At 48.3% G+C, this 13,415-nt stretch overlaps 1 protein-coding gene across 1 annotated transcript in view; it reads left to right on the forward strand.

Moving 5' to 3' along the window:
• Nucleotides 1–8,591, forward strand: part of LOC148442564 (protein kinase C delta type-like) — a 79,842-nt gene extending 71,251 nt beyond the window's left edge. The window contains exons 8-9 of the mRNA XM_088463797.1: nucleotides 4,245–4,373; nucleotides 8,430–8,591. Coding sequence (XP_088319923.1) covers nucleotides 4,245–4,373; nucleotides 8,430–8,591 — 291 coding nt within the window. The remainder of the gene's footprint in view (nucleotides 1–4,244; nucleotides 4,374–8,429) is intronic.
• The last annotated feature ends 4,824 nt before the right edge of the window (nucleotides 8,592–13,415 follow it).

The following is a 13,415-nucleotide window of genomic DNA, read 5'->3' on the forward strand; positions in this document are numbered from 1 at the left end:
TCTAGACACCAGAGTACTAATGTCTAGAGCCGCCTCGTTGATGTAGGTGGCTGAATCACGGAGATTGCCAATCAACTCCGCCTGTTCGGCCGGACAGTCGGATTCAAAAGAAGCCTCTAATGAATCCGCCCAGCGCTCCATCGCTCTGGCAACCCAGCAAATGGCCATAGCCGGCCGTGCTGCCCCCACTGCAAGGGAATAAGCGGACTTCAGGCAGATTTCTACCTTGCGGTCCGTAGCATCCTTAAGTGAGGACATGGATGGCATCGGCAATGTGGCACTACGGACAAGACGGGTCACGTGAGAATCCACCTGTGGAGGGGATTCCCACTTAGCAAAATAATTATCCGCGAACGGATAAGCCACCGCCAGGCGTCTCTGCGGCTGGTATCTTTTGCCAGGTTGTTTCCACGCCTCCTCTAAATGGTCCACCAACTGACCTGAAAGAGGAAAGACTGTGGCATCGCCCTTCACATCTTTGAAAAAGGCATACTTAGATTTAGCCGCTGGGGGAACTTCGTCCTCAATCACCAAGGCTGTGCGGACCGCCCGAATAAGTCCAGGAATATATACTTTGGACTTAGAATCAGCGTCCTTAGTATGGAGAGGTTCCTGATCGTAAGGATCCAGAATCTCCCCATCATCAGACGTCCCTTCGTCATCCTCATAAGGAGCGGACAGAGACGCCACCGGCTTTTTATGAGGCCGCATCACAGACTCCCCTTGCAACACATCCGACAAGTGCTGTACAGAACTCGTCAGGGAGGTAACCCACGCTGGCTCCTGAGAACCCGGGAGCGGGGAAATAGGGAGACTGTGGGGTACCACCAATTGTTGTGGGAACCCCTGCATGGGTGACGACACCACAGACTGCTGGGACAAACCCATCGGAGTAAACGCGGGCTGCGGAGCTAACTGGCCCACTAAAGCTGTTAACGCCTGAGCGAAACAAGCCCAGGGCGGCTCCTGTACCGGTGCTGTAACCGTAATAGGCCGCGCCATGGACAAACACTGCCGGCAAAGGCCCTCCGCGCTACCCTCCCCCTCCGCTAACGGTACTTTGCACGTGGTACACTGTAGCCGGAGGGGAAAATCACTTTCAGACATGATGGCACCACGTATGTGACCTCTCTCACCAATTAAGTATTAAATAGGCGAGAGACCACCCTGCAGCACCGCACCGCAAGGGCTTTAGCAGAAAGAACAGGGACAGTAATAAAGCTGACAGTTTAGAGAAGAAAAGTTACAGGCAGCGCTAGCACAGTCACATACAATGCAGAGAAATAACAATTCCTGCACTAACAGCGCTGATCACTCAACTACACAGACACAGGGCCTGGTAGGACACAGCGCTGCATACACAGACCTGAGCCACAGCGGAGGAGAGGTATGTGGGGGGACCCAGACCACGATGCTTCCTTCCAGACTTCCAGCAGCATTCACCATGCGTTGCAGAGAAGATGGCCGCCGAGGAGCAGAGAGAAGCTGGCCTGGGGGAGGAGCGCTGACACAGGACCAGTCAGCACAGTGCAGAGAGGGCTGTGTGCAGCGGGGGAGGCACCGGCTGTGAGACAGGGAAGGCGCGCTCCCCTGGCATGCATTTAACCCCTGGGACGCCGCAGCGCTACCGCTCTGCTGCGGTCCGCTGTCCCAGGGGGTAGTGGAAGCGCAGGTTGGTCGCCTGGCTCCACGCTGCAGCCAGTCCCCAGGGAGCCCCCTGCCTGGGGACTTAGGACCATGTGATCAGCGGGGACCCACCGCGGGACCCCGCTTCTTACCTCTGTCCCCCTTGAATCCGGCCATGGTCCGGAGCATCTGGGGTCACCGCTAGCTGTGACCCCAGACGCCCACCAGCATCCACGGATCAGTACCGGCGTTCTGGTACCGGCGGGGTGTAGGGAAGACAGCATGGACGTCAGGACTGACTGTCCATGCTGTTCATCCAGATGTGCAGCCACAGCTGCATGAAGAAAAAGCTTCAGGGGCTCTTCTAGCCCCCACTCCAACAGGTGCACCCGACTCCGGCCGGGCACCAAACTAAACTGAGGTGCCTTGGCCCGGGGGCGGGGTATAGGAGGGGGACCTAGTGCATCCTGGGAGGCTGAAAGCTTAACTCTTTGGTGCCCTGCGACTGACGTCACACCTATACCCCAAGGTATCCTGTGGATACCCTATGGACCCTGAAGTAGAAAGACAGTATTAATGCAATTTATTAATGCAATATCACCTGGTCAGTGATACTCAGATGCTTCTCAGTACTGGACAGGAGCTGTAAGGCTTATCTTACTTCTTCTCTGGGCCAGTCTCCGCGGCTAGCTGGCTCACACGGGATGCAGTCAATAGACCGGCGGATGAGTTGCCGCTGGTCTATATCCCGACTGCACAAGCCCGGCATGGGACTTAAGATAGGTGTCGAAATACCAATGACTATCTAAATCCTGACGCTGGAAGCCCGACCCCCACCATCCCTATCATCAACAGCTGGGTAAGTATACTACTTAACCTGGGGATGGGGGGGGGTTAGGTTATGGCAACCCTGGGGAAAATTAGGGTTAGGCACCCCCTGGGGGGGTTAGGTTTATGCGGCACTGGGGGGAGGTTAGAGTTAGGCACCCCCCGGAGAACTTAGGGTTAGGCACCACCCTGGGAGTTTTAGGGTTAGGCACCGCTAAGGCAGAGATGGGGGCAGTTCCATTGAGATATGGCTTTTCTCATTTGATAAATATACTTAATAAATATAAAGTGCATTTCAGTGCAAAACATACACAGCTACCTGCATCATCCAACTGTTTTCTCTGCAATCAGAAATACAATTACTACATAAGTAATGGAAGACTTTTGTATAGTGAGACAATTGGTAATATTACAGATAATTGCAGGTATGGTTCTTACAAAGCCCAATAAATATATATTTCTAGTGATCACAGGTGAGGTCATAGAAAAGCTCTGGCAGTGCCCACCTGGCATAGTACACCATCATGCTGCTTATAATTCATATGCTTTGTTTAATAAGAAGTATAGAAGTAATATTCTAATGTCCAAAAAACCCTGAGCACCAGGAGTGGTGTAAGAGAGGAGGGGCCCATGTGCTGACTCCGTATGGCTCCTCCCCTCTCTCTCCGTCAAATTTGCAGAGTAGCCTCTGGGACTGTGCCAGTGTCTACTGTGCAAATGCAGGAGTCTTGGAACACAGCGATGGTGCCATATTCCCAGTGATTTCTCTACTGCACATGTGCAGATCTTCAGGAAAATTGCAGCAGCACCTTTTTCCCAGTGATTTCTGTGAGGCCGATGCCAGAATACTGTATGGGTGCAGAGTGTGTGGTGTGAGGCTCCCTGGATGCAGGGGCCAGTGCTCACTGTACACCCTGCACCCATTATAGAAACACCCATACTGACCTCCCATTGTTACACCCAGGGGCCAGTACTCACTGTACACCCTGCACCCATTATAAAAAACACCCATACTGACCACCCATTGTTACACCCAGGGACCAGTGCTCGCTGTACACCCTGCACCCATTATAGAAACACCCATACTGACCACCCATTGTTACACCCAGGGACCAGTGCTCACTGTACACCCTGCACCCATTATAGAAACACCCATACTGACCTCCCATTGTTACACCCAGGGGCCAGTGCTCGCTGTACACCCTGCACCCATTATAGAAACACCCGTACTGACCACCCATTGTTACACCCAGAGGCCAGTGCTCGCTGTACACCCTGCACCCATTATAGAAACACCCGTACTGACCAACCATTGTTACACCCAGGGGCCAGTACTCACTGTACACCCTGCACCCATTATAGAAACACCCATACTGACCACCCATTGTTACACCCAGGGGCCAGTGCTCGCTGTGCACTCTGCACCCATTATAGAAACACCCGTACTAACCACCCATTGTTACACCCAGGGGCCAGTGCTCACTGTACACCCTGCACCCATTATAGAAACACCCATACTGACCTCCCATTGTTACACAGATAAATCCAAATTAGGAGCAATATGAGAAGAAATGGCTTGGTGGGTAGATGTTCTTTGAATGGAGAATGATAATGGGAGACATACTACATACCCCAGATAGAATGTCAGTATAACATGCTGTGGCCATGGACAAATCACTTTATATTCCTCTGTACTGGGCAGCAGAAATGTTTGTAAAATGATTGTTTTGAGCTACTATGCTGTATGTCTGTATGTAAGCCATTAAATTAAATGCAAATCATTTTTTCAGCTCCTCCATAAAGACCAAGCCAGACGACTCGGAGTTAATGGTAACATACGCCGTGATCCCTTCTTTCAGCCAATCGACTGGGTCGCCATTGAAGCCCTTAGCACCGCACCCCCATACATACCTGCACCAGTAAGTATAGCACAGAAGTTCCATGAGCTACTGGACAACCTGTCACTAAATGCTGGTCAGCAGATAATACATACATGTCAGACACATGGAGCTAAGGAGATGTGCACATGTGCATGTATGGTCCAGGCTATAGCTGCCACTCAACCTATTATTGACATTTATTATTGTTTATGGGTTGGATACGGAATCCCAGCAGTTGGGATGCCGGTGGTCAGAATACCGATAGTGGCATCCAGACAGTCAGAATCTCTACCCAATTAGACAAGTGTTCTAACCCTATCTCACCTTTCCCGCAGCCTAACCATAACCCTCCCCCTGCAGCTTAACCCTAACCCTCCCCCCACAGCCTAACCATAACCCTCCCCTCGCAGCTTAAACCTTCTCCCCATAGCCGAAATCTAACTCGCCCCCTGCAGCCTAACCTTCCCTCCTGCAGCCTAACCCCTCAGCTTATCCCTAACCCTCCCTGCCCGTAACCTAACCCTCCCCCTGCAGCCTACCCCTAACCCTCCCCATAGTGTCTTACCCTTACCCCCCCTCCTAACCCTAATACTTACCATCAGGATGCCAGCGGTTGTTATTCTGATGTTGGGATTCCGATTGCTGAACGCCGACATCCCGAGCACCGGCATCGTAACTACATCCCTTGTTTATTTATATAATGCCACCAGAACTATATAGATAAAAGTTATCATTCACATAATTAGGACTATTTGTGCATGCTCAGTACCAAATAATCACAACTGTGCAAATATTGACACTGCGTCCACCTCTGACTCAAACCCTAAGTCCTGTCTACTTCTATGTGTACATTATGTGTACGCAGACACCGCTGTTACATCTATGTGTACGCAGACACTGCTGTTACTTCTGTGTATGCAGACACCGCTGTTACTTCTATGTGTACACAGACACCGCTGTCACTTCTATGTGTATGCAGACACCACTGTTGCATATGGTATTGCATCCATTTGAGCTGGCGTCAGAAAGCCATAGGTATTCCTGGGCAGTTACCGGGAGATGGCCTAAAGTGAACACAAAAAAAGGCTGTCTCAAGGTGTCACAGGCGTGTTATAGTAAGTCACAGGCGTGTTATGGAGAGTCACAGGTGTGTTATGGAGAGTCACAGGCATGTTATGGAGAGTCAGGGGCATGTCAGTGAATGAGGCAGCATTCTCAAAAGCAGATCCACAACCATAGAGGCCATGTTTAGGAGATGTTCAGAAGGAAGCACAGTGCTGCCATAGGCTGTCTTTTCGATATTGCAAGTTATGGTGCGTTAATGGTGGAGTGTATACAACCCCTGGCACAAGCAAGGAAAGTGGGCATCTCAGAGCTTGCAGAGTCCATCATACGTTTGTACACAAGAGGGAAGCTGAAACTAGCATTTGCACAGTACTGCCGCTGTGACTGCAATAACTTGACGCATGCATTAGCCTCCACCTCTGTATATGGGATGTGGTCATAGGCCCTCATTCAGAGCCGGACGCTCTGAGAAGAGCGCTCGCTCTGAATGAGGGCCGTCCTCCATAAAAATGGAGCGTCCTCCTGGACGCTCGTATAGCTGTGGGTCACCACCCACAGCACATACGAGCGTGCAGGATGATGGTCGCGATGGTCTTGACCATCGCGACCATCGCCAGTGCGACCAGAAGCCTGTAGTCGGGTTTTTCGACCACAAGCCCTGGAGTGATTTTGGCTCTATCAGAGCCAAAATCACTCCCACTGACATCACTAGTGATGTCAGTGGGCCGGCTTCTGATGGTAGGCGTTCCCTTGGGAACGCCCCCGTCTGGGAGGCACGCCCCCGGCACGCCCACCAAAGGGGGCATGCTGTCAATCAACATCGACAGCACGCCCCCTTTGATCAGACACAACGAGCGAAGGAAAGTCCTTCGCTCGTCGCGTCTCGCGCATGCGCACGATGGAGCTCCCTCCGTCGTGCGCATGCTCAATGCACACCATCGACCCACTTGCGAGCGGACAGCCGCTCGCGAGTGGGTCTGAATCAGGCCCATAATACTAACTGCAGGGATTCTGGTGGTCAGCTGTTCTATCCCATTATAATTATGGGAAAGGCGATTTGCTTACTAAAAATATGTGATAATTAGGGTTTGTAGTAAATTTTTCCGAATTCTACTCCAGTCGTCCTTTAGTAAATTTATGTGAAACTAAAATAATGTGAAAAGAGTGTGAAAGCCCCTTACTTCACTTTATTTTTAATAAAAATAATGTTAATAAATAGAGCCCTCAAAGTGATACAGTAATTTGGCAATGAGGTAAAGGGGTAGACATGGTACATTTCTTGCTGACCTAAGGGGCCATTGCTGCTGTATAATAAGATGTGACCATTGCACCAGCACCCAGGTGATAGTCTTTGGGTCTTGTCCTACACTGTTATTGGGGCTCCTCTTAGCCTTCATATGGCAGATCAGTGGAGAAAGGCAGTCCTAGCGTTACTACCATGTGGCACCATACATAATACAGTATTTTAGGAAGGAAACTGTAATTATTTATTTTAATAAATGGGTGTAAATAAAGTAGGGATGTGCAGGCTCGGATAGGTTCGAGTTTGCACGTGGAGTTCGGATTTTTCCCTCCAAAAAAACGGAACTCAGAACGAGGCAAAACGTCATCTTACATGGACGAACATCATCATTCCTGGACAAAAGACCAGGAATGATGATGTTCGTCCATGTAAGATGACGTTTTGCCTCGTTCTGAGTTCCGTTTTTTTGGAGGGAAAAATCCGAACTCCACGTGCAAACTCGAACCTATCCGAGCCTGCACATCCCTAAAATAAAGTGGTTTGAGGTTGGACTTTAATACTCAGTTTACTCTTTTCCATAGTTATCCTCTAGAAATGAATTCTCCTCTATGCACATCAAGGTGCACTTCTAGGTTACATAGACTTCTCCTGAGAGCATAGAGTATGCCAACACCTTTAGTCGCACCAGAGCAATCTCACATCTACTCAGTGCTCGAAGTGGGAATTCAGAGGTGGGGGTATGAAAAATGTAATCCACCCCTCTTCTACCCCCCCCCCCACACACACACACACACCCCACACCCACGCAGCACACAACAGCCACTTCCCTGCCAGACCTGTGACCTGAGGACTGTCCTTCAGGGTCTCCTCAATGGGTAGCTTGTCTGTACTGAGAATGGCTGAGGCTACTCTAAGGGAAGCAAGAACCGACAGCAGATGTCCACAATCCAACCCCTAAACCAGCTGTCAGAGAGGGAATAGGGATCCGCGATGCCGGTTACCAGCGGGGACGCGTGACTCAGTCAAAAGAAGGAGAGTCTTTTTAAATCCAGCACCGGCCGTGAGCCAATGAGAAAGCCACTTTGCTGCTTCTCATTGGCTGGCGGTCTGCAAGCCGCTATTGGCTAGCAGAAGGTACCAGATTAAAAAATCAGCCCCTTCTTTTGACTGGCAGCTGGTCCGCGAGCCAGGATTGGCTGGCGGCCACTGCTAGCTGTAAACAGCAGTGCAACCAGGAGCTGATGCTCCCGGCTCCATCACAATGGACACATCTCCACACAATGCCACAGCTGTTCCAGCGCTGGTACATTCTCTACTGTATCAAAAATGAAGTGGCAGCAGGAAGTGGCGATATGTCATACCGCTGTATACCGCCCCACTTTGAGCACTGCATCTACTGCAATACTGTTATATATGGTCTGACTGACAGTTATTTGTGCAACATTTATGCCACTTCCTTCAGCTTTATATAGACATCTTTGGGTATATTTACTAAAGTGCAGGTTTTTAGAAGTGGAGTTGTTGCCCATAGCAACCAATCAGATTCTACTTATCATTTATCTAGCATCTTCTAGAAGATAATATCTAGAATCTGATTGGTTGCTATGGGCAACAACTCCACTTCTAAAAACCTGTACCTTAGTAAATGTACCTCCTTGTAAGCACCTAGTATTTAAACTATTGTGCAAAATCTCTACAAAAGGAAGTGTTGTAAATGCCTCTTTTTCTACCTTACAAATAAAAGATGCAATAGTCATTGGTATAAACGTTATTTCTTCTTTCTGTAGCCAACCGTTCCACCGCCTGCCTCCAAAACTAAACATCTGGAAAGAATGGAGGCAGCAGAAGCCCGTAAACTGCCTCTTACAGCCGAGGAGCAGGAAGAATTTGCAGGGTTCTCATTTGTCACCTCCACCTGGAGAACCCTGCCAAAGCCACCCGGCCTGTAAGAACATAGAGCTGAGGCTTCAGCACTGCTGGGTGCCAGAATGGGAACCTCTGCATGTATGTACATTATATATTTATTATTTTTTCAACATGTTTGATTGAAGATTTCAATTTTAAACCGGGGAAGGATGAAGAAAGAAAAAGGGAGATAGAGCTGGGCATAATAGTAATTTGAGGATCAATAATAATCAGTTTTCATATTGGACAATAAGCTTCTTGCAAGATGAAATGCAGAAATAATTGCAGGCTGGGGATTATTACATAAACAGATATAGCTTAAGAGATATAAAAATAATAGCGGGGGAAATGGAGGAGAAGGGGCATGTCAGGGATGTGAGCAGAGGAAGAACAATGGAGGCAGGGAGGGGTAGGAGGAGTGAGGTGTACCTGCTGCATGCACAGAAAAAGCAATAGAACCAAACATAGGGCCTGATTTAGCACGGATCGCAATCTCAGCTGCGTAATCGTACCCAAAGTTGCAGTGAGAATATGCGAATGCCTGCCACCGCTCAGCCAGCATAGGGACGCCCACTACTACTTTCTCATATCTCTAATACTTTGCAGTTCTGCGTATACATCAGTAACATCGAAGGACATCGGCCCGTCAAGCACAACTACAGCAGGTCTGACCCTTCGCAAAAATTGCAAGTCTCGTCTCATGCAGTGAGCACTCAAGCTGCATAAGCAATCACAGTGGCTAATTTATGCACACCCATGCAATGGCATACAAAGAAGCGGTACACCTTCATTTCTGCAGCCACTCGCTCGTCACCACCCCCAAACGCTCACGTCCTGTCACTCACTCTTTGATGGATTCCTATCTGCGTGAGTAATCGCAGTGCGATCGCCGTGCATGTGCAGTGTATATGCATGTGCAGTACGCAACAATCGGCCAATCTGCATACTTGGTTGCAATTGCGATCCGTGCAGGCCCACAATCAGTTGTTTTATGCTTCCTTATGGTTTATGACCCAAGGGGAACAAACGCTGCAAGATTTATGCCAACACTCATGAAGTGAACACGTTATATACTCTAGATCAGGGGTTCCCAACCACGGTCCTCAAGGCACACTAACAGTCCAGGTTTTAAGGATAGCCATACTTGAGCTCAGGCAACTTAATTAGTACCTCAGTTATTTTGATTAAGCCATCTGTGCTTTAGCATGGATATCACCAAAACCAGGACTGTTAGTGTGTCTTGAGGACTGAGGTTGGGAATCACTGCTCTAGATGTTATAGTATGTACAGTAATAGGATAGATCAGTGCAGTGGATGATGGGGATCTGCCGTTATACCAGTGTGCTGCAATAGGACAACAAAAAGTGTATTTATAGTGGGAACATTTATAATTTTATGGCTCTATAATAGATGATGCACACATCATCCATATAATTATCAAGAAAGCATGTCTGTCTGTCCGCTTGTTTGTCCTTTATGCACGGCCAGAGTTTTGGACCTAGCTTCACCAAATGTGGCATTGTGGTGTAGTTTGACCAGGATTAGGTTTTTGCCTAGGTTTGAACTTCGTCAGGGTCACATACTGTCACAAAATCTCTAAAAAATGGGGACACTATTAAATTACACAGGTTCCAGGGCTGGCTCCAGTGGAAATTGGAGGTCTACCAAAAACCTGTGAGATAGTGTTACGATCCTCTAGCAATTGCTAGGACCGAGATGGAGGTGTTGGAGACACGTGGCACATCGAAGAACAAACACAAGAAGTATAGTTAAATCATGGCAGTTTACTAAATAAATGATATGATGGACCAGTGAAAACACAACATGTCAATGGTGCAATAACGAGCTGAAACCATAGGACAGTCAATAGAACATACTGTAGGTTTACAGTCCAAACTAAAGTTGTTAAATGGCCAGGAGGCTTAGTAGACAGCAATGCTTGAAACGTGGTGAAGAAGAAGGATTGCTGGATGGCCTAGCAGACAGCGATGCTTGAAACCTGGTGTAGAAGCAGGATTGCTGTATGGCCAGGAGGGCCTAGTAAACAGTGGTGCTTGAAACGTGGTGTTGAAGCAGGATTGCTGTATGGCCTGGAGGGCCTAGTAAACAGTGGTGCTTGAAACGTGGTGTTGAAGCAGGATTGCTGTATGGCCTGAAGGGCCTAGTAGACAGCGTAGCTAGAAACGTGGTTTAGAAGCAGGATAGCTGTATGGCCTAGAGGGCTCAGTAGACAGCGATGCTTGAACCGTGGTATAGAAGCAGGATAGCTGTATGGCCTGGAGGCTCTGTAGACAGCGATGCTTGAACGGTGGTATAGAAGCAGGATGGCTGTATAGCCTGCAGGGCTCTGTAGACAGCAATTCTTGAACCGAGGTATAGAAGCAGGATAGCTGTATGGCCTGGAGAGCTTAGTAGACAGCGATGCCTGAACTGTGGTATAGAAGCAGGATAGCTGTATGACCTGGATGCTCTGTAGACAGCGATGCCTGAACCGTGGTATAGAAGCAGGATAGCTGGATGGTCTGGAGGGCTCTGTAGACAGAGATGCTTGAACCGTGGTATAGAAGCAGGATAGCTGTATGGCCTGGAGGGCCCTGGAGACAGCGTTGCTTGGACCCAGGGTACTTGGGTCACTTAAAAGCCGGTGAGCAGAATACACGCAGCATGTAGAAAATATAGCTGGAAGTCTGGATGCACAGAGAGCAGCTTGCATAACCAAAAGTTCCACATGAAAACTCTATAACCGACAGGGCGGCGACATGTAACAGATAGCTACAAAAGTATAATTTTCACCTCAGTCTGAACAAACTTGATGACTCATGCAAGTTCATATTAAATCCAGAGCCTTTGTGTTTGCATGCAAGGGCGTAACTACATAGAGTCCACATAGCAAAATTTTAAAAGGCCCCCCAAAGGTAAAAAAAAAACATACATTTGCCCCCACACAGAGCCCATTCATGTTATGCCACACAGAACCCATTTAGGTTATGCCACACAGAGCCCATTCAGTTTACGCCACATAGTAGTACCCTTTATACACATTATGCCACGCAGTAGTGGTGCCCCTTATACATTATGCCACACAGTAATGCCCCTTACACTACATAGTAATACTCCTTACACATTATACCACACGGTAATGCCCTTTACAGATTATGCCACATAGTAGTAGTTCCCCCATATAACACATTATTCCACACAATAGTAGTGCCCGTTACACATTATGCCCCCCCCAGCAACTCACCTCCCCATGCCCTCCAGCAGCCTCTCACCTCCCCCTGTGTGCCATCAGCAGCCAGCAGGTGTGGATTTGGGGCCAGGCTGCCAGCTAATTTCAGCGGGCTAACCGACAGGTAGCATCACCCATGGACAGACAGCGCTATTGCAATTTGAATCTGGCACTGGCCGCAAGCCAAGCAGAGCTCGCAGACCTGCAGCCAAACAGAAACTGCCACTGCTGATTGGCTGTCGGTCTGCAAGCTCTGATTGCCACGCGACTGGAGCAGCTGTCTTTCCATGACTGCCTGCCAGTGAGCCAGCTGTACTCAGCTGGTGGGCCAGCACCAAATCAACATCACTGACACCCGGGCCCCCCTTGATGGCCCTGACTACATCAGCCTACCTTGTATGCATGACTGAATGCAGGGGGAGCAGTGGGCCTCCATAGCAGCTGCACCTCTTGCACCCATGGTAGTTACGCCACTGTTTGCAAGCATGTTAGCAAACATTTAGGTCCTATTCAGGACCAATGGAATGGGGTTATAGGCAAGCACAATGTAAACAAATAAAGGCTGCAGGTGTACTTCAGGGTCCACTCTTTCACCCAGGTAATGGCCGCCTGGGGAACATAGCATGTGGTATATAATCAGGATGTGGGACACTACTATCAGAGGGGGATTGGCAGGTGTGCACTCACCAGCAATATGTTATATGTCCCTAGCTTGCATTCCCTGGCTGGACATCTGACAGAATCTGTTATGTTACCTCAGAAATTTGCTGTCCTGCTTTCTGATTCCATTATTTCACCTCGAGGATACACGTTTCCTCTGGTTGGGCGACTATTAATGGGTCCACTATACTATCCATACAGGAACCTTCACATAATATACTCTAATAACTGTACATGTCAGCATTCCTCTGTTGTGGGAAATCTTCTGTCTATTCCCCACTGGGCCTGGTATTGGCTAGACATGGTTCTGTTGGTGGTGGGCTGCGATGTTGAGGAAAGACAGATGAAAAAGAGGTAGGAGAGGGAGGCTTTCCAAAATATAGGAAGAGACGCAGGCAAGAGAATAAGTATACACTATCCAGCATATTATACAATAGTACACAATATCCAATCTCAGTGATTAGCATAATATACAAAAGCCAGTAGTGGCCACTGGACCAGTAATTTCCAGGAACAGAGTGGAGCCTCCAGCAGTACATCAGGGCCGGGTTATTGGCCAGTTTGGTCACTGTTTGTCCCAGCAAAATCTCACATCCAGTCCCAGGCCTCATCCATATGCCCAGGCCCAAACTTAAGCTCAAACACAGCCCTAGGTCTTAAGCCAGGGTTGCCGAAATTCTGGCTGCCCTTTCTGGGAAGGAAAAAAAGAGAACCAGGCACTCTTTAACCAGCCAATTATATAACAATTATTAAAATTAAAATTAGTTTAATCTTTGTTCAGCTGCTGTCAAGAAATAGGTAAATGCCACTACCTAAAAAGAAAGTCCCTAGGAAAATGCAAATTGTAAAGACAGCGCTTTTTAACAAAAGATTTAATACATAATAATGACCTTACAAACAATTACTAAAACAATACATCACAATAGACAATTAAAAATTATTACTAAATCTACAAAAAACCAGCCGGTGTAGACATTCA

The sequence above is a fragment of the Taudactylus pleione genome, unplaced genomic scaffold (assembly GCF_031769625.1).
Source record: "Taudactylus pleione unplaced genomic scaffold, aTauple2 ptg001458l, whole genome shotgun sequence".
NCBI classification, from domain to species: Eukaryota; Metazoa; Chordata; class Amphibia; order Anura; family Myobatrachidae; genus Taudactylus; species Taudactylus pleione.